Genomic DNA, 24,912 nt, shown 5'->3' with positions numbered 1-24,912 from the left:
ATACATACATACATACATACATACATATGTACAAAATTTTATGAAGATCGGTCCATAATTTAACCTATCCCCCATATAATCCTCTTAAAGAAAACTATTTCCTTTAAAAATTTATATATTTTTTAATTTAGAATAGCTCGGTCCATAAATGACTTAAACCCTTATTAAAGACCCTCATGTTCATATTAATATCGAATAATGGTAAACTGTTTCGACAATAATAAAAGCATCGATTCATAAATATCAAAGTTTATTTATAGACGGCATAGGATTTGATGATGGGAATATAAGATTCGTTATAGCCGAATATAACACTCTTACTTGTTTCATATTTATTATATTTTTTATCGTGATTTCTTAAATATTTTATAGATCATACCCAGTTGACCATAACGAAAATCCATTCAAATGTCGCTCTGAAATACTATTTAAAAAAGTTTTATTTATGTTGATTTATGAAGCAAATTTTATTTAGCCAGTGCAGTGATGAAAGTGGTTATAATCTAATTACATATATAAATAAATATAAGGAAGGTATTAAAATATTCCGAGAATTATATCACATGTATATTTTAGACTTGTGAATAATACTTTTACATAAGTATATGTATTTGGCGAATTGGGTAAACTAATTCCTTCTACATACTCTTACTTATCATTATTTAGCATTATAATTCCATTTACTTCGAGGTCAACGGTCTTTGAGATTTCAAACACCGCTATTTAAGTTTCATATTCAGCTTGATCTTAAAAGAGAAAACAAATATTTAAAATAAATAAAAGAAAATGAAAAGTGAAACATTTGTAATATTTTTAGCAATAATTTTAAATTGTGTGAATTTAATACAAAGTGATGGTAAATAATAAAAAATAAAATAAGAGAAGTATAAAAAACACAAATTGAATAATTATATTATTTTAAGAATTACTTGAGCTGAACTGCATCAATGAAACGCAATGCAAACAATTTCAACATTCTGGAATTAAATCCGCATGCATTGAAGAACAATGTCAATGTAGCAGCAGCAATGGTGATAATGTTAAATGCCAACCATTGGTAAGAAGGAGTTTTTAATTACTCCACTTAAATTTCATTGGTTTTTTTTAACATATTTTTGTTGATTTGTTTTCTCTTCTTGCTCTTCAAGAACCATAAAGTGAACAATATTATTGGTGGACCATGTCCCTGCCAGCAACCAAATGCTGAATGTGATACGCAACAGGATGTATGTTATTGTGCCAGCGATTTTATGCCCAGCAGTGATAAAAGGCGATGCATTGCAAGTAAGTAAATCAATAAAACGTATAAATGTCTGTCTGGCTGACTGAGTGAATGAATGTTTGATTCAGCAGTGAATGATTGAATAAATAACTGCCTGAAAGTTTTACGAATAACATTACACAAATATAATTAATTAAATGCAATTAATTGAATGTCTCACTCATGTCATTCATTTTGATAACATTGTACATATTTGTATTTATTTTTTATGCTTGATTTTCCCGCAGAAATGGTGGCATTGGGTGAGAAATGTGAACAGGATTCACAGTGTCAAAAAGTAGATTTTAATGCCATTTGCCATGAATCATCGAAGCAGTGTATTTGCATGGATCAGTTTATTAATAATGAAGGCAAATGTACTTCTATAGTGGGTGAGTGTTAAATCACATCATTGGAAAATGTAGTGTAAGTATAAAGGTTCTGTTGCTAATTCTCCTGGGCAAATATTTAATTTAATTCAAAAATTGTTAAAGAAACATAAGGTAGCGTTCGTAATGGTTTAAACTTAAGTACATAGTTTAAAAAACTATAGTTTTAAAGAAAATTAAAGATAACTGTAATCTTAAATCTTTTCTCTTAACAGGTAACAAATCGTTTTGCTCCAACGATGACCAGTGCACCGAAAAATATGGCGAAAATACCGAATGCAGCAATATAACCCAACATTGTATCTGCAAACCCGAACATTACGCTTCCATCGATAATGCACGCTGTTTGAAGATATCAAAATATTTTGAAGCTTGTACTGAAAATATCCAATGTATGGGCACTATGGGTCCGGGTGGTAAATGTATCGAAAATGTCTGTCAATGTTCAGAAAAATATTTTGTGGAAGAAAAGAAAACCGAAAAGGATGTTGTGGAAACAGTGTGCACTGCCGTTGTTGAACGTGGTCATTATTGTCGCATTGATGAAGATTGTTATCAACGTCAATTGAACGAATCGCAACAATCAATGGATTGTATTTATGGTGAATGCAATTGTAAGATGGGTTTTAATTCATATAACGATGGTGATTGTGTCGAAGGTTCCGGTGGTGCGACCATTAAAACTTTAATGAGTTTAAATTTTATTATGCTTCCTTTTTATATATTTGTAAATAGATATTTTTAAATGTGTTAAATTAAATAATAAGGCTATTGTATGCCTGTGTAAATATATGAATTTAATAAAAAATATATAGTTGCTAATTTTGAAATAGCATTTGAAATGTATTAGATAAGATCTTCTTAGCTTAAGCATTGTTGTTAGCAACATAACTGCGCTTTGATAATAAAGGGTGAACCCACCAAAGTCGAACAATTTTTAATCGTTGCTATGTTCAACTAAGGTCTAAAGCCATTTTCAAACCAAATTAACAATTAATAGTCTATTTATTGGAATTAATTAGTCTTTTCAAATCGAAATCCAAAAATATTATTTTTTAACACTTCAGTAGTTAGTTAGTTAGTTAGTTAGTTAGTTAGTTAGTTAGTAGTTAGTTAGTTAGTTAGTCAGTTAGTTAGTTAGTTAGTTAGTTAGTTAGTTAGTTAGTTAGTTAGTTAGTTAGTTAGTCAGTTAGTTAGTTAGTTAGTTAGTTAGTTAGTTAGTTAGTAGTTAGTTAGTTAGTTAGTTAGTTAGTTAGTTAGTTAGTTAGTTAGTTAGTTAGTTAGTTAGTTAGTTAGTTAGTTAGTTAGTTAGTTAGTTAGTTAGTTAGTTAGTTCGTTAGTTTAGTTAGTTAGTTAGTTAGTTAGTTAGTTAGTTAGTTCGTTTCGTTAGTTAGTTAGTTCGTTAGTTCGTTCGTTAGTTAGTTAGTTCTTAGTTCGTTCGTTAGTTCGTTCGTTCGTTAGTTCGTTCGTTCTTATTTCGTTCGTTCGTTAGTTAGTTAGTTAGTTCGTTCTTTTTCGTTCGTTCGTTCGTTCGTTAGTTCGTTCGTTTCGTTCTTTCGTTTTCGTTCGTTCGTTCGTCGTTTCGTTCGTTCGTTCGTTCGTTCGTTCGTTCGTTCGTTTCGTTCGTTCGTTCGTTCTTTTTTCGTTCGTTAGTTGTTCGTTTCGTTCGTTTCGTTCGTTCGTTCGTTCGTTCGTTCGTTCGTTCGTTCGTTCGTTCGTTCGTTCGTTCGTTTCTTCGTCGTTCGTTCGTTAGTTCGTTCGTTCGTTCGTTTAGTTCGTTCGTTCGTTCGTTCGTTCTCGTTCGTTCGTTCGTTCGTTCGTTCGTTCTTAGTTTTCGTTCGTTCGTTCGTTCTTCGTTTCGTTCGTTCGTTCGTTCGTGCGTTCGTGCGTTCGTGCGTTCGTTCGTTCGTTCGTTTCGTTCGTTCGTTCTTCTTTCGTTGTGTTCGTTCGTTTTCGTTCGTTCGTTCGTTCGTTCGTTCGTTCGTTCGTTCGTTCGTTCGTTCGTTCGTTAGTTCTTTCGTTCGTTCGTTCGTTCGTTCGTTCGTTTCGTTCGTTCGTTCTTCGTTCGTTCGTTCGTTCGTTCGTTCGTTTTTCGTTCGTTCGTTCGTTTCGTTCGTTCGTTCTTCGTTCGTTCGTTCGTTCGTTCGTTCGTTCGTTCGTTTCGTTCGTTCGTTCGTTGTTTCGTTCGTTCGTTCGTTCGTTCGTTTCGTTCGTTCGTTCGTTCGTTCGTTCGTTCGTTCGTTCGTTTCGTTCGTTCGTTCGTTCGTTTCGTTTCGTTCGTTTTCGTTCGTTCGTTCGTTCGTTCGTTCGTTCGTTGTCGTTAGTTAGTTAGTTAGTTAGTTAGTTAGTTAGTTAGTTAGTTAGTTAGTTAGTTAGTTAGTTAGTAGTTAGTTAGTTAGTTAGTTAGTTAGTTAGTTATTTAGGTAGATTTTTTCTATTGGGGGTAGGGTCAATATGGACCGATTCTCAAAAAAATGTATACAATGATTTGGTTCCAATAAAACTTGCTTAGTTAAGTTTTCACCGATATATATATGGTTCTGAAAGCCAGCTCTGAACACTTAAGTCTGAAGAGACCGATCTTTTATCGCTATAACTTATTCTTTTAGTCAGTTATAACCGTTCAAGTCATTTTAAGAGGGGGACACTGCGCACACACACACACACTGCATCAAATAAATATATTTCTGCAAAATTTCAGCTCGTTAGCTACTTCCATTTGGACTCTATCGTGTTTTCAACAGATAGGCGGACATGGCTAGATCGTCTTAGAATCTAATAGGGATCTACAACAAATATATTTTTATGGGTCTTAGATGCATATTTCGATGTGTTACGAACGGAATGATAGAAACAATATAACCCCATCTTTTTTGATGGTGGGAATAAAATCACCATTTACAAACAAATATAAAAATTTTATTAATAATTTAAAAGAACTGAAATAATTAAAGATAAACATTCAATTAAGACAAACAAACATATATTTAATTTAAAGCATTTGTAAAATTATACCAGCAAATTAACATGCAAAAAACTACTTCTTTTTTCCCCGACCAGCGGTCTTAACTGCAGCGCTAGTGGTCGCAGTCGGTGCTTTATCTGCTGGTGCTGGAAAATCAATTTTCTTCTTAGATGCTGCAGCGGTTGTTTTAGTCTTTTTCATGGTTTTAGGACGAGGTGGTGTTGGTCTAACCACCAAATTAATTGATTTACGAGATAATTTATTTTTCGGCTTAGCTTTCTCAGTAGACGTTTTACTTCCAGCAGTTGAATCACTTTTTTCTGCTTTCTCTAATTTAGGTTTCTTGGCTGGCTTAGCTTTAGTATCTGACGTTTCATTCTTTGGTCTTTTACCAGCTTTGGTTTTTTCCTTAGATTTCTCCTTATCCTTTGCCTTTTCTTTAGTGGCAGTCTTTTCCGCTTTGGGTTTTTCTTTTTGCTGTTTTTTCTAGAATTATAGAATTAATGTAAATTGCTTCGGGTCTTATTTAAAATAATTTATTAAAACTTTATAGTTTTATATTTTTTTTAGTTTTGTTCTATAAACTTTTGATAAATTATTATAAAGAGGGCTCTTCTTCTTTATAAAATACAACAAACATTTACCTTTTCTTTAGCCAATTTCTGTTTCTGCTTTTCTTTTTCCTTCTTAGCTTTTAGTTTTTCCTTTTCTATTTGTTTAGTTTTCGCTTCATGTTTATTGGTAAATTTAAAGGAACGTTTTATCTGCGTCATTGTACCATCATCCAAGCAATTTTTGATGTAACGACGAATTTGAATTTTCAAACGTTTTTCATCCGTTTCGGGAATTTTATTCATTATATACTTTTTAATGGCCTCAATCGATGAACCACGCTTCTCCTTAAGTTCTTTTATGGCTTCATCCACCAATTTCTGCGTAGTGGGTTTTTTCTTTGTAGTTTGACTAGGCTTTTGTAACACTATTTTCTGATTTCCTCCTCCCAACGACTGACGTGGTGTGGCACTTTTAGCCGCATTATTTGAAAAATCTTCCTCTTCCTCAACAAAGTCTTCGTCATCTTCTACTTCATCACCCTCTTCATTTTCATCTCCTTCCTCCTCTTCGAGCTCATTGTCATCGGCATCATCTTGTGATTGTTCTTCTTTAATTGTTAATTAGTTTCAAAATTATTATTTTAATATGAAGTGAATTTATTTATTTACTTACCATCTTCCAATTCGTCATCATCTTCATCTTCTGAAATATCCTTGTATTCTTTAGATTTCATTGCATTAATTTTGAACAGATTTATTTAAATAAATTAAATAAACATGAAACACTTCTAATTTGAATGCTACACAAATTAATACTGATCACAATCACACACATACGGTATTTACGGTATTTATTTAAATTGCTATGATTTACATACATATGTATGTATGTATTTATGTATGTACGTTGAGTTTATATATTCTAAGTCACTACTTTAGATTGATACATAAAAAGTACTATTTTTGTCAAAATTGTACCAATATTTTAATAATATTTAAATTAAACCATTTTTGTCCATGTTTTTAATTTTTTATTTCTAATAAATTTGGTCATTTCTACCGAAAAGTCTTCTTTTATCACGTCACGCACTCTATCGATTGGTATCGACACGAGTTGAAATGTTTTGTTCATATTTGTTTCGATCATATATCCGATACTTATAGAACAATTTTTCTGGTTTTAAAATTTAAATTAAGATCAAAGATCAATTCTTAAAAGCAGAAAAACAGACAAGATTTTTATTCCGAAGATATGTATGTGTAAGGGTTCTCCAAAAAACTAGTTTTCAGTTCGAGTTAGTTTTAGTTCAGTTCTAGTTGAGTTTTAGTTCAGTTCTAGTTCAGTTTTGGTTCAGTTAAGTTCTAGTTCAGTTCTAGTTAAGTTCTATTTCAATTCTAGTTAAGTTCTATTTCAGTTCTAGTTCAGTTTAGTTCTAGTTCATTTCTAGTTCGGTTCTAGTTCAGTTCTAGTTCAGTTCTAGTTCAGTTCTAGTTTAGTTCTAGTTAAGTTCTATTTCAGTTCTAGTTAAGTTCTATTTCAGTTTAGTTCTAGTTCATTTCTAGTTCGGTTCTAGTTCAGTTCTAGTTCAGTTCTAGTTCAGTTCTAGTTCAGTTCTAGTTCAGTTCTAGTTCAGTTCTAGTTCAGTTCTAGTTCAGTTCTAGTTCAGTTCTAGTTCAGTTCTAGTTCAGTTCTAGTTCAGTTCTAGTTAAGTTCTATTTCAGTTCTAGTTAAGTTCAATTTCAGTTCTAGTTCAGTTTAGTTCTAGTTCATTTCTAGTTCGGTTCTAGTTCAGTTCTAGTTCAGTTCTAGTTCTAGTTCAGTTCTAGTTCAGTTCTAGTTCAGTTCTATTTCAGTTTAGTTCTAGTTCATTTCTAGTTCGGTTCTAGTTCAGTTCTAGTTCAGTTCTAGTTCAGTTCTAGTTCAGTTCTAGTTCAGTTCTAGTTCAGTTCTAATCAGTTCTAGTTCTTTCTGGTTCAGTTCTAGTTCTTTCGGGTTCAGTTCGAGTTCTTTCTAGTTCAGTTCTAATTCACTTCTAGTTCAGTTCTAGTGTAGTTCTAGTTTAGTTCTAATGCAGATCTAGTTCAGTATATAAAAGAATATAATCGAATGAAGCCATTTGAAACACAATAACATCTGAAATGTTTTTTTAACACCGTATCGATTCGAAATATATTTATTTATTAAAGAGAATCTAATTACAAACCTTCAAGAGGTTAAAAATTTCTAAAATCGACTCTAAAACTGGACTAAACATTGAAAATACTTGAACGCATTCGGCTCTGATCTCCCAGTCACTAATTTAAAAAGTATAAAAAGAACTATGTTTGATATTGTTTTCATTAACAGTTTTTGTCTTTTTATTGTAATATTTATATATATATTTCTTTAATTATTTTCTTTCAAACACGCATAAATCTTTGTTGTTTTTTTTATATAATACATATGAAATTAAGTATTTGTTTAAATATAGTTTTCATTTATTTAATATATATTGATTACTCATACAAGTAGTATATTTTTTTTTAAGGTAGGCTTATATTTTTTTATTTTTTAGAGTTTATTATTGTTTTCAAGTAGATTTCAAAATTTACAACAATTTTTAATCAATTAATTATTTAATAAACACACACTGACAACGAGATTTGTTTTAAAAGAAAGTATATTCCCAAAGTTAATGTCATTAATAAAATAAAATACATAAATAAAAAAATACCAATTTCAATATGTTTATGAAAAAGGGTTATTGAGGATAATACTTTTATTGAAATGGAGCAAAGGAAATGACGACGTTTTGAAAACATAAACACAAACCAAATAAATGAAATAAAAAAAATTAATAAAAAGAAAACAAATTAAAGCAATTATTTAAAATGTAATGTATGTTTTTATTTTTGTTTTTTGGAATGCTGTGTAATAATATAAAGAATTTGCATTTTTACCACTTTGTTTAACAAGAGAGAGGTGTATAATATGATAATTTTGTTTATAACAGCAAAATAAAATAGATTTTTGTAAAATGAAAAGAAGAAAAACAATAAACAGACATTTTAATTAATACATGTGTTTGAAAACTTAAAAACTAACAAAGAAACAAACAGTTGTTTATTTTTTTTTATATAATTTTAACAAAACGCAAATGATTTTTCCTTTTTACTAAAATAAAAATAATTTGCTATTGCATTTTTTCACGTTGTTGTTATTGGGCGATAAATGTATATGTATTATTTTAGTAGTAGTGAACCCTTAACACTTTTTAAATAAAAAACAAATATCATTTTTAAAACAAGATTTTATGGCGGGCGGCGACTTTTTGTTTGTAAGTAAATATTGCTTTAAAATAGATTTTGTTTTTACATTGTGTTCCATTTCTTTCTTTTTTTATACTATATATATTTTGTTTATATACAATTAGTATTATAATTTGTTGTTGTTGTTGATTTTATAATTTTTTGGCTTTGATGGCTGAAAATTTAAAATTGCTCTATATTTTCGTTGACATCATAATCAATTGTTTTAACTTTATCTTTACTTTAACTTTAATTTAAATTTAACAGTGATTTGCTTAATGTGCATTTGTTGTTGTATAATTATTGCAATTGAAAAGAACAAATATTTCAAAAGCTTGCAAAAAAGCTTTTAGACTAAAAATTTAATAAACAAATAAAATAAACAGATAATGACGAAAAAATATATTATTAATGTAAAAACAAGTTTAATGACGTGAATCTCTGGGATAGAATTCAGCCAAAATAGAAGCTGGAATACGTTTCAACATTTCCTTGGGGAAGATACGCAACAATTGCCAACCAATATCCAAAGATTCGAATACAGTACGGTTTTCGTAGTTACCCTAGAAGAAGAAGAATGTATTATAAATAAGTAAAACAAATTCGATCAAAATAGCTAAAGAGTTAGTAAATATTTGATACCTATAAAATAAATTTTGGAATATTTGCGATAAAATTGAAATTTTATATAGAGAGCTTTTTATATTGCAGCAATGAGTGTTTTGAGCACTTCTTAAATAGTTTGTTAAATCTATAGATGTTAAACAACTAGAACTTAACTAGAAGGATTATCACGGAATTTTATTTCGATTAAAAGTAAAAATTAAAAAAATATATTTTTTTTTTTAAAAAAGGACCACTTTAAATTTTTAAAGAGGAAATTACTTTGATTAAATTTACAACGTTGATTGAATATAATCATAACGATTGAACATTAAGCTCACTTTCACAAGTCATTTAAATGGTTTAAAATAGTTCCTTATGTTAAGGTTTTATGAATTATAAAAATATATTTCGACCAATCCAATTACTCCTAGTTGTATAATAAAAAATTAATAAAAAAACAAAATCATTTGTATTTACCTGTGAGATGAAATTCTTTTCGAATTTGGTCAAGAATTCCAAGTACAACAAATCATCAGGAGTCAAAGCTTCTTCACCAACGACAGCCTTCATAGCTTGTACATCCTTACCGATGGCATAACAAGCGTACAATTGATTGGATACATCAGAGTGATCCTTGCGGGTCATACCCTCACCGATGGCAGATTTCATCAAACGTGACAAAGAGGGCAACACATTGACTGGAGGATAGATTTGTCTGTTGTGCAATTGACGATCAACGTAAATTTGACCCTCAGTAATGTAACCAGTCAAATCAGGAATTGGATGGGTAATATCATCGTTAGGCATAGTAAGAATGGGAATTTGTGTGATGGATCCGTTACGACCTTCAACACGACCGGCACGTTCGTAAATGGTGGCCAAATCGGTGTACATATAACCGGGGAAACCACGACGACCGGGTACTTCTTCACGGGCGGCGGATACTTCACGCAAAGCTTCAGCATAGGAGGACATATCGGTTAAGATGACCAAGACGTGTTTCTCGCATTGGTAGGCCAAGAATTCGGCAGCAGTCAAAGCCAAACGTGGGGTAATGATACGTTCAATTGTAGGATCGTTGGCCAAATTCAAGAACAAGCACACATTTTCCATAGAACCGTTCTCTTCGAAATCTTGTTTGAAGAAACGGGCAGTTTCCATGTTAACACCCATAGCAGCGAATACAATAGCAAAGTTATCTTCGTGATCGTCCAAAACAGATTTGCCGGGAACCTTAATATTGGGAACAAAAAAAAAATCAATGAGTTTTGAATTTCTTCTTTTTATTTAAAAGTAGTTACCTTAACCAAACCGGCTTGACGACAAATTTGGGCAGCAATTTCATTGTGGGGCAAACCAGCAGCTGAGAAAATGGGAATCTTTTGACCACGAGCAATGGAGTTCATCACATCAATGGCGGAGATACCAGTTTGGATCATTTCCTCGGGATAGATACGAGACCAGGGATTGATGGGTTGACCTTGGATATCCAAGAAATCTTCAGCCAAAATTGGGGGACCTTTGTCGATGGGCTTGCCGGAGCCGTTGAAGACACGACCCAACATATCCTCAGATACGGGGGTACGCAAAATGTCACCGGTGAATTCACATAATGTGTTCTTGGCATCAATACCAGAGGTACCTTCGAAGACTTGGACGACAGCCTTGGAGCCACTGACTTCCAATACTTGACCAGAACGTACAGTACCATCAGCCAAACGCAACTGTACGATTTCAGCGAACTTGGGGAATTTAACTTCATCCAAAATGACCAAGGGACCGTTTACACCGGACACGGTTTTGTAGGCTAAAATAAGAAATTAAGAAAAATTTAAGGCAGTTGTTTATAAAAAATTTCTTAACAAAATAATAGTTAAAATACTATTGGCATATGAGCAAATATGTATCTTTTTATACCCTACACCACTTTAGTGGGGAGGGTATATTGGGTTTGTGCTGATGTTTGTAACGCACAATAATATTGGTCCTATACCCACCTTAAAGTATACCAATCGGCTCAGAATCATTTTCTGAATCGATTTAGCTATGTCCGTCCGTCTGTCCGTCCGTCTGTCCGTCCGTCTGTCCGTCCGTCCGTCCGTCCATGTAAACCTTGTAATCAAACTACAGGTCGCAATTTTGAAGATAATTCAATGAAATTTGGTACATGATCTTATATTGTCCCAGGGACGAAGCCTATTGAAAATGGTTAAGATCGGTCCATTATTTCACCTAGCCCCCATACAACTGAACCCCCCATTGGGCTTGTAATCCTTGTAATCAAACTACAGGTGGCAATTTTGAAGATAATTCAATGAAATTTGGTACATGATGTTATATTGTCCCAGGGACGAAGCCTGTTGAAAATAGCTTACATCGGTCCATTATTTCACCTAGCCCCCATACAACTGAACCCCTCGAATAGGGCTTTTAAAACTTGTAATCAAACTACAGGTCGCAATTTTGGAGATAATTCAATGAAATTTGGCACATTATCTTTTATGATACCATAGACGAAGCCTATTGAAAATGGTTACCATCGGTCCATTATTTCACCTAGCCCCCATACAACTGAACCCCTCGAATTGGGCTTTTAAAACTTGTAATCAAACCACAGGTCGCAATTTTGGAGATAATTCAATGAAATTTGGCTCATGATCTTTTATGATACCATAGACGAAGCCTGTTGAAAATGGTTTACTTCGGTCCATTTTTTCACCTAGCCCCCATACAACTGAACCCGCCGAAAAGGGCTTTTAAGTTCATAATTATGTTTAATATACTCATATCTCGACAAAAAGCTGCAATAAACAAGTTGTATACAAGACTTGATGACCCCCACGAATTCCATAATAATAGGTTCTTATATGACCCTAGCCCCTATGAAAAGCCCCCATCAAAATTTCACTTAAATGTTCACAATTTTATTCAACAATAAACGGCTTAAGTATGTATATCTAAGGCAAGGTACAATTCAACTTAAATGCTTTATTATGGCAACTAAATCACATTATATTTTTGTCAAAGGTGTAGGGTATTATATGGTCGGCCTCGCCCGACTATAATTTCTTACTTGTTTTTAATTTGTTTAATTTTTGAATGAAGATAAGATTTGTAATTAGTTAATAAAAAAAATACTTAAGAAAAGCAAATTCACGAAAATAGATAAGTCAGCTGACTTTGAAAGTAAACCATTGAAAAATAGACGTATAAGCGAACAAAAGAAAACTAGTAAAAACGTAATGCATTTAGGCAAATAGAGAGTTATGTGAGGCAGTGAGAGGGAGAGTTTTAAATTAACCCATATTAAATCATAGGGTTGCTAGGTTTATTTTATAACTTATATGTTTGTTTTTGTAATTTATAAAACATATGTATTTTAAAATCGTTAACAAATATTACTGCAGAATTAATTAAAATTATGTATATGATTTTAATGTTTTTGCAGAATGTAGAATTTTTATAAGTTTTAGAGTTAAATATGTAAAACACATTTCAAAAGTTATAGGTAAAAATCATTACAATTGAATGGCAATAATTATTTCTTCGCCAATTCGTTATAATAGTTCAAAAACGTATGTAGTTATAAAACTGGATACAAGGAATTCTACTACAATTTTCATTCTTAAAATTAAACATTACATTCACTAATTTAATTCACTTAATAGTTACCTATTACGTTTCCATTTTAGGCTCATATTTCTTAAAATACATGATAGATATTGCTCGATAATGTTACTTTTGGCTAAAGATATTTTGGTAATTAGCTAAATATATTATCAATTTAAAAATTTTCTACCACAAATTCTCAGAAAGAACCTAAAATTTATCAAAATAACATAAACTGTCAAAAGAAAATCCCACAATTTCAAAAACATTAATATTTTTCTTTAAATCGACCAAAGAATATTGCATAAAATGTAAAACAACAAATACCTATTAATAATTAAATCATAATGCAAACAAGTCAGGTGCTAAACACAATTAACAATATAAAAAAAACTTATACAAATAATTACTAAATAATTCGTGGCATCTCTGTAAGAAGCGAAGAAGAAAAAAACAGTCAAATAAAAACAAGTCACATGACGTAAAAAAGTTAACTATCTATCAATGTTGAACTCTACTACAAAATATCCAACTACTAATAAACTAATTTTACTTAACAATTAATTAAACAACTTCTGCCAAAGCTTTGTGGCACTTTTGTATCTATTTGCATACATTTTTCTATAAAACTTAAATTCCTTTGGATACAGAAAAAAGTGCACAGAAATAAAATTGGCAAAATTTTATTGATTTTTCTTTTACACTTTTTTCGTAGCAATCTCTCTTTTGTACTCTCACATCTTGTGACGACGTAAAAGTTTTGATAAAATTAAATCTAATATGGCGACCACTGAGTGATTGCACTTTTTTACTTAATTTTTTTTCTAAACCCTTTTTTCATTTTGCGTTTTGCTTTTGTTTGGTTTTTTTCAGTTAATTAATTTTACTTACTCAATCTGGGTTGGGAAATGAAATCCCGAGAAACAGCTAGGACATGCTCCTTGTGAGCTTGGGATGCAGAAAGAGCCATTTTTAGTGGGGTTTCTTACACTTGTTTTTCTTTACTTCCAATTGGAATTTCCTCACACTCTGTTTAGAAAAATTTATCTATATATTTTTTCGATATGGAATAAAAACAAAAGAAGAATCACACTTTAGTTATTTTCAATTAAATAAATTATCTTTTTTTCTAAATACACACAATTTTTCTTGATGATTTTGTATGTTTTTTTTTTTTAATTCAATGCTGAGGGGAGTCCAGTCAGCTGCGTTGCGACGTTGATGGAGTACGAAGAAAAATTCACTCTGAACTAGTAAAATTCACAGTGACATCTCACGTGCTGTCATGTGATTAATGTAATCCACAAATTGTGGAAATTGTTATGACATTAGAAATGTCAAATAAGAAAGAATGAACAGCGGTTGATTTCTGGCAATTTATTGTTACATTTTAATTTCGTATTTTTATTATGTGTTATTCAATAGAAACCATATTAAAACAATTAGTTATAAATATTATAATTTTATTTGTTAATTTATTGTTCAGTTGTGATTTTTTTTCTATAAACATGAGATTTTTAAATAGGTTCCAAAAATTTGTTTTTAATATTCGTAAGTACTGTATGGGAACAGAGTTGTATTTTGTGCTGTTAGTGTTATAAATTGGAGGCAATAATACTTTTTTTAATTATTTGCAGAATGTGAACATTTTATAATTTATATTAAAAATAATATAAAATGATATATTTGTTGTGCTTTAAGTGTAAAAATGTATTTTAACAAAGTTTTCTAAAGACCTCACCGCACTATCACTGCAATTCTTCGATCATTGTTTGTTTAACATGAATAATTATCCTTTTTATAAAATAGGGATTGCATTTGAATATCCAATCTGTATCTAAATAGTTGTAATAGTTTTGCTTTTGTTGGAATAATTTGATACTGCGGATGCTAAGTAAATAATCTTTGACTTATCTGAAGTCACGTCGTTCTAGAGCGGAGATCCAATTGTCGTGGAAACTAAAAATATTCAGGAATGGTTCAGTTGGAGGATGAAAATTAACATGTGTGTATGTATGTAAGTTAATTTTTATACATTTTGAAATCTTTCTCTTTTGGGCACATGTACTGATTTAATATCTATTTAATCCTAAAGACAATATGTCCAATTATTTGATTGAAACATTTTAGTGTATTCAGGACATTGTTTAAAAAATAAAATATTAATAATTTTAAAGAAGATAATAAAATCTAATTTTTAAAGATATGAACATTTCTATGACAAGGTCTACCAAGACTGAATAAATAAGCATCCTTCTAAATTTCGCCACTTTGAAGATAATTTAATGAAACTTGAAACGTGGTTTTCTATTATATTAAAGACGAAATGTGTTGAAAATATTTAAAATTAGAACTCATTGGTACTAACCGTTAACTATTCATACAAATACCATTCTGTCCCTCTTCCGATTTGAATCAGTCATCAGTAATCCTACAAACTTGTCGTTTTGCGATTTTGTACAAAATTTTAAAAGTAAATTTCAATAGAGCAAAAATTATTAAAATTGATATTTCTTATAGTTACTATTGAATAAATTGTGCTTAATTTTAGCTAATTGTAATAAATTTTTACCAAGTTTGTTTGTACCTATTAGTATAGTTATTTTTCCAATTTTTCTATATACCATATATGGTATACTTTGCTTTTTATATTAGACGTATATCAACTATATATCAAAATTTAGGAAAATGGACATTGTTGTTGGCCTAATTTTAAGAAAGTTTAATAAAATCTAGAAAAAGCTTATCTCTTGTCACTCGTTTGATAATATATATATGGATTAAAAAACTCCATAAAGTAAAAACGAATCGCAAATCATTAGAGTTTACAATGTCCACATGGATCTTATTTTATATTGGCAGTGCTGAATCTAATATAAAATAAGTACAGCAACGTATCTGAAATACGATTATTAGGCATTTCGAGACATAATCTTGTACCATCATCATATTTTGTTCAATTTTGAACACATAAGTTAAGCAGCAAATATATTTGTAATTAAAATAAAAACTTATTTTGGACGACATTTAGACGATTATTTTACGCATATTCTTTTTATGGTGGATTTTAAAAATAGTATGCCCTTTATTAAATTTCCGATCTGATTAAAAAAAAAAAAAAACTTTTATAAAAACAAAGTGTGCTTTGCTACCCTAAAAACCCACTTTACGATTTTGAAGATTCTAACCAAAGAATAATATTCGAACTATAATAGTTTTCCAGATATATATCCTATGAAATATTTTAATAATCTAATATGTTCCAGGATATACGTTATTTTTTATTGAGGTTCCAAGCTCCCCTAATGAATATCCGCTAATTTGCCCCACTATACACATTCCGCCCATTTTGTCAACAATTACTCTTATGAATATGAAAGTTGTCCCTAAAAAAGACTCTAGCTATTGCAGTTTATGAGATATGCGTAGCTCCTCGCCCACTCAAAATTTCAAAATACAAAGTAGCCTATAGCTTCTTCCAGACATACATGAATACACTATAAAAATATCAATAAAATCGTTTCGGCTGTTTAGTCGTCTATAAACATAAAATATAGATTATATATATTAAATTGAGATATTTGACATTTTATTTTATCCACAAATAAATTTAAAATATTTCTTTGTTGAAAAATTTTCTATAAATTTAATATATAAGATGCTGCTAATAGACCTAAATTATCAATTTTTATTAAAAAAAACAAAAATTGGAAATCGTGTCGCTTACGTCCATTATATCGCTGTAAATCATTTAGTCAAGAAACAAACCCTAAATATATGTACATATGTATATGATCAACATAAAAACACTAATTAGCAACTACATCATTAGAGAGAATAGAAGGAAAACTAGAGAGAAACAAGTCTCTATACACCTCTATAAAATTGTATTCACCACCACAACTCACTCTTTGGACTCTTATAACACAAATTTTTTATGATCGAATCGATCGATGATCAGCCTTCATTCAGTGTTGTGGAAAATGTTGTGAAGTATAGAAGGTGTACAACGTCTGTAAAACTATTTGGTGTGACGACGGTTTTAATCGTTAATTTCTAACCACTGATACCAGTTGTTGTTTGGCTGACTGTTTTAGTATTTTGCTTATTTTATTTTTGCAATTTAATAAATTACTGAAGTCACTGTGTTGTTTGTTTTGCTGTTGTGAAGTGTGCTTTCCAGACAGACAGACGAAATAATTTAACAAAAAATTAAATTGTAAGCTAATAGAAAGTTTTTTAAACATTTTCATTTAGTATTTATAACAATAGTATAAAATTAAAAAAATAATACAGCAACATGAAATGATTAATTAAAAATTGCTTGCAAAAAGACGCCGAAAAAAGTGTAATGGAAGTGAATTTTTTTTATGAACGCCACGTATTCGTCGACAAAACCATACAAAAAAGTGTTAAAATTTAACTGAAACTTGAAGTCGATGAAAAACATAAAAAAACTGCAGACTGTTGCTAACCTTTTGATGAGGTTGAGTGTCTAAAAAGAAATACTTGAATTTAGTAGGAAAAAAATGAAATATATGTATGAACATATGCAGAGACAGATACATATTCTACATGTTAGACCCTTTTTGTTTTTTTTTTTTTACACAATAGTAATAATAATTTCAAGTTTTGTATGTCTATATGACGATCGGTTTGTCTGTCCGTTAGTATTTTAAGCGTGGTATTTAGCAAAAATTGTATTCGACACGTTATTTAGTCATATGTACAGACAAAGTGAATTTATTTAGTACTTGCATACATGTAGTTGCGAAGTATCTAGTACGAATATTATTTGTATAGACGAGTATGTGCTAAAATAAGTTAATGCAGTGTATTTAGTGTGGCTTAATGCTCTAATTAAAATCTAAATGTTTTTATTTATTGTTTTTGTTTTTTTTTTATTCTTGTTACTCATAGAGCAGTTTTTCATTGTTTAAATAGGTATTTAGTTGTTCAAACATGTATTATTATTATTTTTTTGTTTGTCTTGTGTTATTAAAATTCTTTTGTTTGGTTGGTTGATCATTTATACGGGTTTGCAGTACATACTACTATTAGTTCTGTATTTTTGTTTTACTTTTTTATTGCCTCTCTTGTATCTTGTATCTGCAAAATTTAAAAAATAACTTCAAATTGTAATTTGATGTTCTCTTCCTCTCTGTTTGTTTTTTTTTTTTTTGCTTCATTTTGTGCTCTTTGAAGACAATTTAATTTTAGACTCAAAGTTGCCATATAAAAAGAATTTGGAGGTTTGAGAGATTTAATCGATTTTTCATTGAAATTATTTTATAACTATTTTTTAGATTTTAATATAAAATTCAAAAATTGGGAGTTGTTACTAAGAATTTTACTAATTTCGAAGTAGGTTACTGCAAGATTGCCTAAAAGGCGTTTCGAGAAAAATGGATTTAAATGTTTAATGACATTTTACTATTTTTCAACAAATCAAGGTATGTATTTGAAAATTTACCAGATCCCAGCAAAAAATAATTGATGTCATACTTTACAAACGACATCTTAATCACATCTAAAAATGCGATTGCATATTTTTAGCTTCTACAAACCAAATATTTCCTTACAAATAAAAACCGAGTTAAAAGTGAGGAAAGAGATGTTGAAAAGTCACTACAAATAACATATTTGAAGTACATCAAATTTTGGTGAAAAACCAATGAAATTTACATAAGCGTGTCATTGAAAGAATGTGTTTTATTTTTGACATCCAAATATCGGATTTTTACTGCATCTATGAATAAGATTAGATGTAGTTCAAAGTTGTCAAAAATGAACAACATCCCTCCAATGACACGCTAATGTAAAATTCATAGGTTTTTCACCAAAATTGGAAGTACTTCAAGTATGTTATTTGTGGTGAAAATTCTACTTCTTTTTACTCACTTTTTTTGCTGGGATACAGATAGTAGAGGTTAATATGTTTCAGATTTAAATTAAATTTAATTTTTATCTATCTAATATTCGTGAAAACATGAGTTTTAGTTTTTACGTTTACAAAAAAACATCGAAAATAATAGCCTTATTTGAAGACATTTGAGTATTAGGCATAAACTATAGCCCTCAGTTAAATGAGCGATATGTAATATTTCAAAACCTTTACTTTAATGAGCATTTAAAGATTCCCTTTGAAAAATTTTGCACAACATCGCAGCAAATAAGAACTTACACAAATCGATAAAAATTACATTAAGGTACTGAAAAAGTTTCATCATTTTCCCCTAGTATTTACTGTAAAAATTCTGCAAAATTTCTTCTTACTACTTAAGATTTCTTGATAAGTTCATTGTACAAGCAAAATAATCATTGATCAATTTCTAAATGTCTTACTACCATATGCAGAAAGTTAGTTGTTAATATGTGTATCTATTCAATTAAATGGATGTTTCGAAACATTTTTCCTTAACGCAAATATGTACGTACATACATCCATACATATTTATAATATAAATTTTATATATTCATGTTTGTCCATACGAGTATTTATATTGATTCTACAATACCACCTGCTTGTTTTATTGTTGCTGTTTCATTGTACATAAATTTCAATCATAGAGGTTGTTGATCCGTTTTGCTGTTTCTTCACAAGATGTGTGTATACTCTACTGTCAGACATACACGGACATTATTTTTGTGCAATAAACCAGAATGTTTATCAGAGACACCCAAAATTAAATCCGTTGAATCGTTGACACACATTGTCTGCCAATATATACTTACATATGTATGTATATGTATATGTATATACATATTTATGTACATATATCGTTACAGTTGTAAGAATTTACGATGAGTAGTAGTAATAAAATGCGTGAGTTCAATGTATCAACAAACTACCTGTTAAAGTGGTTAATAAAAGAAATATGTACTATATATGTATATATTTATGACGCTATCGGAAATGTAAAAGGGCTTAAACAAAAGAAAATAGAGTAAAAGTAACAATTTAAATAGTTTTGAAAAGAAAGACTAATTTTAATTCCTCAAATAGGCATTCCGTTTGCGATTTTTTTATTTATATTCTGAATATACTTTTCAATTCAGAAAAAAGTCAGAACTTATTCTAAAAACAACTACTTCTAGATCGAGTACAAGAAGCACCACTTTAGATTCTGAAAGAACAACCTTGGAACTAGGTTTTAGGTTTGACAGGTGGCTGCATCGAACATCCGAGTTATAGCCTTACTTAAGTCCAGTAATGATCCCTTTGTAAATAAACCTATAAGAAGGAGAGAAGAATAGGGATAGCAGAGAGTCCGTGAGGGGACATGAATGCAAAATTTCTTTAACTTTGGAACTAAATTAAAAATGTCAACCTAAATTAAAATCAATCACTTTAGTGTTAAAAATAAAGTATTTTTTAATTCAATTAAAACTTTACTATTTAATAAAATGATAATAAACTTTAATAAACTTTCGTGTTTTTACCGACGATATGTTCATAATTATGATTGTTGTGGTATGTCACATTTTGAAATCGATAGATTTCCTTTTGATAAAACAAATTATTTTGTGTCTGTCGACAAGTTTTACGCCTTTGAAATATGATGCCTAATTTGGCAAAAAAAAAAAAACCTTTGACAAAGGCAAATTTAGCAAGTATGTAAATTTTTTTATAATCCTTCTGTGAAAGTTCAATGTACCGTTGAAAATTTTAATAAATTTTATAGTTTTACATCAAATCTAAAATTTAGATTAGTTTACTAAGTAAACTTTCTTTAACTTTGGAACTAATTTAAAAATGTCAACCTAAATTAAAATCAATCAGTTTAGTGTTAAAATGTTTAACTTAAAAATAAAGTATTTTTTAATTCAATTAAAACTTTACTATTTAATAAAATGATAATAAACATTAATAAACTTTCGTGTTTTTACCGACGATATGTTTATAATTATGATTGTTCTGGTATGTCACATTTTGAAATCGATAGATTTCCTTTTGATAAAACAAATTATTTTGTGTCTGTCGACAAGTTTTATGCCTTTGAAATATGATGCTTAATTTGGCAAAAAAAAAAAAACCTTTGACAAAGGCAAATTTAGCTAGTATGTAAATTTTTTTATAATCCTTCTGTGAAAGTTCAATGTACCGTTGAAAATTTTAATACATTTTATAATTTTACACCAAATCTAAAATTTAGATTAGTTTACTTAGTAAACTTTACTTTAGAACAAAAATTTTAATAAAAAAAACTCAAGTAATTTTTCTTTCTGAGGATCGAATCTAAGGACTATATTTGTATTTTAATTGTCATTCGGTATATTTGTTATTAATTGCACTATGATCTCTCATTTTCCTATTTCTCTATTCTCTCCCAGCTTTTTCTTAAACAATAACAAACCGAAATTCAACAATTTCAAAATTTCATAATCAAAAACCAATTGGCAACACTGATAACACCCTTTTGAGCAAAAACAAAAAAAATTGCTGTGTAATTTGAACTATTATTTTTATTTTTTGACAACTACTTCAACTACTAGTGCTAATTTGCTTATCACAATTTTTCGATTAAACCTGTAACTAATTGTATAGCAAGCGCGTGTAGTGCTGAAATCTAAATACTATAAAACACAACAAAATGGAAATTATAATAAAAAAATCTAAATTTCTTTAACTTAAAACATAAATGACTACATACATATATACCTACTGTTAAAAAGGTGGTGTATTATTGCAAAACACAAAAACCCCCCTCTACCTAAAAAAACTAACAATTAATTCATAAACTCATGTGTGTAGCAAATAAAGGTGATAAAAAATACTCACCATTAGTTAAAAACAAAAAATGAAAACGGTTATTTTAGTAGAAAATTTAAGTGAGTCAAAATTTTATTAAAAATAATAACAATAACCAAAAATAATAAAAAAAATTAAAGATAAGAAAAAATATGTATTTTGTTCTTAGATTAAAAATTTTTGGGTTTTTTTTAAAGATAAATGAAAATAAAAATTTGCTTTAGTTATTTTTTTTATTTGTTTTTTTTTTTTTTATAAGAAAACAATACGATTCTCACCTATAGGGTGCCCTTTCATTTATTTATTGTGTAAATGAATAGTGAGTGTATTGTACTCACATCATCATTGAACAAATGATAATCTAATCAAATTGAGAGTGATCGAACGATAAGTAAATAGATCATTGTAATTTTCTTTTTCTTTTTTGTGTATTTTGCTGTTGTTATTAGTGCTGCTTCTTATTGTTATTTTCATTTAATTTCTACTGTATCATTAAGTTGGCGGTGTTAGGGGTCTCTATTATAAGCCACAAAAACAAACAGGGGGAGCAAAGATTTCATTTCAGTTTCTATGAGGTTGACGTAGGTAATTTGTATTCATACAGGTTTAGTTATCACAAGAACATTGAACGTTATAGAACGTTTTTTTTTTTAATTTAACCAAAAATACTCTTTTTATATATTTTTTTGAATTGATTAACGTAAAAAAAGTATATATTTATATCGTGTATTTTGTAAAATAAAAATTTCTTGATAAAAAAATTGTTTTAAACTAAAGAAGAAAATTGCATTTTTTTTAAATTTTCGTTTACTTATTGTTACAAAAATAAACAAACAAATTTTGCAAGTGCGTCAAATTAAATAAAATTTACGTTATTTTAACAAACAAAATTTTGAAATACAAAAAGTGATTATTTATTTAAAAAAAATTAAAGTTTATCTTTAGCAAAAACAAACGTTGTGGTTGAAATTCTTAAAATTCGTTTACATTTTTATATTGTTTTAATAAACCAGTTCAATGTATTTTTAAGCTTTTAAATATTTATGTTTCATATTAATTTTAACTAAATATTTGTTGTTTCTGACTAAAAATTTATTTACTAATTTACAAAGAAAGGCTTTCATGTGAAAGCTGCATGAAAATGAGTATTTATTTAAAGTGACTCATGTCATTGCAGGGGTATTTCCCTCCGATTTATAAAATTTTACGTCTGTGTCAAAAAATTTCTAAAAATATTGCAGTTCATGTTAAATGTAATTCAATGGAATATTATATTTTTGGAATTTTTAACCTGAGATTAAGATTGAATATTAAAGTTTTTATCTCAAAGTGTTTTGTTGTTTAAATGTTATTTAATTTGTTTGCAATTTTAGAAAATCATTAATTTAATTTAGTTAATCTTTGCAAATGATGTTTAAATTTAAAAGTTACTTTTGGTACATATCCTAAAGCTACAATAAAAATTCTTTAAAATTCATTAACATTTAAAAAATAATATTTAACTAATGTATAATATTTATTTGAATTTTTTAACATATTTAAAAAATCTTCGAACATAAGTTCGAATTTTCGAAAAATTTTAAAAATGTAAACAAAACTGAAATTATATTTAAATACAGAAGACTATTTGTATAATTATAATTTAAATTATTTCTTTTTGTATTTCAGTTCTTAAAAAAGCGTAGAAATAATTAAAATAAAATTAAAAAAAAAAATACAAACAATTAAATATCAATTAACTTTAAAATTTTTCATTATTGTTATTTTTTTAGGCAAAAATCAAACCAATCAACTGTTAATAACAGTCACAACAGAGAAAATTAAAACACATACAAGTTCAAAACAGAAATAAATTTATACAAAATGTTGAAAACCAAAACAAATGATGATAAAGTTGATACACTGCTGGCCAAAAGTTTGGTACCCATCATTGATCTTGCGCATTGTGGTAAGTGTTGCTATTTTAATTTATAACTCTACATATAAATAAAAAAGTAAAAATTCATTATTCAGCAAAAATCTAAAAATTATAAAATAATACCAAGAATTTACTTGTATAAATTAGCATTTATTTTGTTTTATAAAAATCAAATATTTTTGTTTAAACAAAATCTCAGTTACTCATCTATTTAAAATTCTTTAGATAAAACAATTCTTATTATACGTAATAAATATAATGACATAGTTATAGCAAAGAATTTGTGAATTCCCCTTTCGTTACTTAACATTCGTAAAAAAGATCAATTAGCGACCTACACTAAGTCGAGTTCAGTTTTAAAGGTTGAAGGTGAAATATGTTTTTGTTTTTGTCTACAGTATTTTTAAATATGAAAACCTTGAAAAGATTTCATAACAAAAATAAAAAGTTTAAACTTAAATGCAACAAAATAAAAAAAATATTTATTATTTAAAAAAACAATAATAACAAAATAAGCAAGTAAATAAAAACAAAAGTATTGACGCAGTTAAAAGCAGACGCCAGTAATGATTTAAAAAAACAGTTAATCTTAAAATTTAAAATAATAAATACATAACTACAAAAAGTTTTTATACACAACATAAAAGAGAAATATTTAAAAAAATTTATTCGAAATACTGGTATAAGCTGCTTTAAGGCAAAACTTTTGTTTATTTAAAAAAAATAATAAAAGGGAAAACACCTGAAAACGTAAAAGTAAATAAAGTTACGTCTAGAATTTGTTTGAATAATTATATTAATTAAAAATAATTAGTTACATTATAATAACTAAATTATACTAGTTGATGATTAATTTTGTAAAAAAAAAAATAAATTTGGAAGTATTGACTAACTAATTAGCACAGTTAATCGATTTTAAAATACTCAAAATTTATAGTTGAAAAAATTGTTTGTTTTGAACTTCGTGTGAAGGTTTATTTATAAGTTTGTCATTTCATTTGTAAATTCCATAATTTAATTTTGTGCGTCGATTTAGTAATATCCGTGTGTTTGTTTTCTAAAGAAAAGAAATAGTATTTGCTAAAACATTTGCTAAGATTTGGTGAAGGCGAATGTTTTATTTTCTGCAGACTGTATGCCTTGTAACGTTTGGAAAGCAACAAGATTTAGAAGGAGAAAAATAGCGATAGAGACAGTAAAGACAATATTGAAGGAGTGAAGAATAAAGATGGTAACCAGCCTATAGAGAAGTAGAGAACATAGTGTGTGATTAATTACACACCCACTTCGACAATTTTAGGAATGCAAGAATACGTTCAGGTTGAACAGTTGACAGATCTGATAGATCAGAAAAGTATGGCGACCCTATTGCCTGATGTCGAATCGATTTAAAGGCCGGGCAATTACACAAAAGATGAGTAATTGTTTCCTCCTCTTCATTTTTAAAGCTCCTACAAAAGGCATTGTATGGAAGACCAATGCGTCTTGCATGATTTCCCAACTTGGAATGACCAATAACATAGTGCTCAGATGTATTCTGCTAAGCCCTTATATATAGGATGTCTTATGG

The 24,912-nt window shown here is 28.9% G+C and overlaps 3 protein-coding genes and 1 long non-coding RNA gene across 5 annotated transcripts; 2 read left to right on the top strand and 2 right to left on the bottom strand.

The window, feature by feature from the left end:
• Positions 1 to 668: 668 nt before the first annotated feature.
• LOC119610049 (uncharacterized protein DDB_G0272512) lies at positions 669 to 2,481 on the top strand. The gene is made up of 5 exons (XM_037965126.1): positions 669 to 856; positions 924 to 1,057; positions 1,149 to 1,284; positions 1,510 to 1,653; positions 1,866 to 2,481. Exons 1-5 carry the CDS (start codon positions 787 to 789, stop codon positions 2,393 to 2,395), a joined length of 1,014 nt encoding a protein of 337 aa, XP_037821054.1. The 5' UTR covers positions 669 to 786; the 3' UTR covers positions 2,396 to 2,481.
• Positions 2,482 to 4,547: 2,066 nt separating this feature from the next.
• On the bottom strand, positions 4,548 to 6,004 carry LOC119610052 (histone H1-II-like). Of its 2 annotated transcripts, none has more exons than XM_037965129.1 (3): positions 5,843 to 6,004; positions 5,260 to 5,774; positions 4,548 to 5,101 (listed from the first exon to the last, which is right to left on the bottom strand). In XM_037965129.1, exons 1-3 carry the CDS (start codon positions 5,901 to 5,903, stop codon positions 4,688 to 4,690), a joined length of 990 nt encoding a protein of 329 aa, XP_037821057.1. In that variant the 5' UTR covers positions 5,904 to 6,004; the 3' UTR covers positions 4,548 to 4,687. The 2 variants fall into 2 exon arrangements, with proteins under 2 accessions (XP_037821057.1, XP_037821056.1); XM_037965128.1 differs by having other exon boundaries at positions 5,260 to 5,777; positions 5,843 to 6,003.
• A 2,027-nt stretch (positions 6,005 to 8,031) lies between these two features.
• On the bottom strand, positions 8,032 to 13,965 carry LOC119610048 (V-type proton ATPase subunit B). Its single transcript, XM_037965125.1, has 5 exons — positions 13,814 to 13,965; positions 13,564 to 13,719; positions 10,365 to 10,870; positions 9,541 to 10,296; positions 8,032 to 9,020 (listed from the first exon to the last, which is right to left on the bottom strand). The coding sequence occupies exons 2-5, from the start codon at positions 13,640 to 13,642 to the stop codon at positions 8,883 to 8,885; spliced, it is 1,479 nt and encodes a 492-aa protein (XP_037821053.1). The 5' UTR covers positions 13,643 to 13,719; positions 13,814 to 13,965; the 3' UTR covers positions 8,032 to 8,882.
• Positions 13,966 to 16,620: 2,655 nt separating this feature from the next.
• Positions 16,621 to 23,298, top strand: LOC119610050. Its single transcript, XR_005231971.1, has 2 exons — positions 16,621 to 16,891; positions 23,197 to 23,298. It is a non-coding gene; the product is annotated as an uncharacterized LOC119610050 (long non-coding RNA).
• The last annotated feature ends 1,614 nt before the right edge of the window (positions 23,299 to 24,912 follow it).

Source organism: Lucilia sericata, unplaced genomic scaffold, assembly GCF_015586225.1.
Source record: "Lucilia sericata isolate MDLA Ls3-8-SP2 unplaced genomic scaffold, ASM1558622v1 Contig001108F_arrow, whole genome shotgun sequence".
NCBI classification, from domain to species: domain Eukaryota; kingdom Metazoa; phylum Arthropoda; class Insecta; order Diptera; family Calliphoridae; genus Lucilia; species Lucilia sericata.
The sequence above is the reverse complement of the archived record's forward strand: the minus strand, read 5'-3'. Positions and strand labels throughout refer to the sequence as shown.

Coding starts and splice junctions, on each gene's coding strand:
- LOC119610052 (XM_037965128.1), bottom strand. CDS start 5,903: ATGAAATCTAAAGAATACAAGGATATTTCAGAAGATGAAGATGATGAC. Junction 5,778..5,842: donor TGATGACGAATTGGAAGATG/GTAAGTAAATAA, acceptor TAACAATTAAAG/AAGAACAATCACAAGATGAT. Junction 5,102..5,259: donor AGAAATTGGCTAAAGAAAAG/GTAAATGTTTGT, acceptor CTATAATTCTAG/AAAAAACAGCAAAAAGAAAA.
- LOC119610048 (XM_037965125.1), bottom strand. CDS start 13,642: ATGGCTCTTTCTGCATCCCAAGCTCACAAGGAGCATGTCCTAGCTGTT. Junction 10,297..10,364: donor GTCAAGCCGGTTTGGTTAAG/GTAACTACTTTT, acceptor CCCAATATTAAG/GTTCCCGGCAAATCTGTTTT. Junction 9,021..9,540: donor AAAAGAATTTCATCTCACAG/GTAAATACAAAT, acceptor TTCTTCTTCTAG/GGTAACTACGAAAACCGTAC.
- LOC119610049 (XM_037965126.1), top strand. CDS start 787: ATGAAAAGTGAAACATTTGTAATATTTTTAGCAATAATTTTAAATTGT. Junction 857..923: donor GAATTTAATACAAAGTGATG/GTAAATAATAAA, acceptor TATTATTTTAAG/AATTACTTGAGCTGAACTGC. Junction 1,654..1,865: donor CAAATGTACTTCTATAGTGG/GTGAGTGTTAAA, acceptor TTCTCTTAACAG/GTAACAAATCGTTTTGCTCC.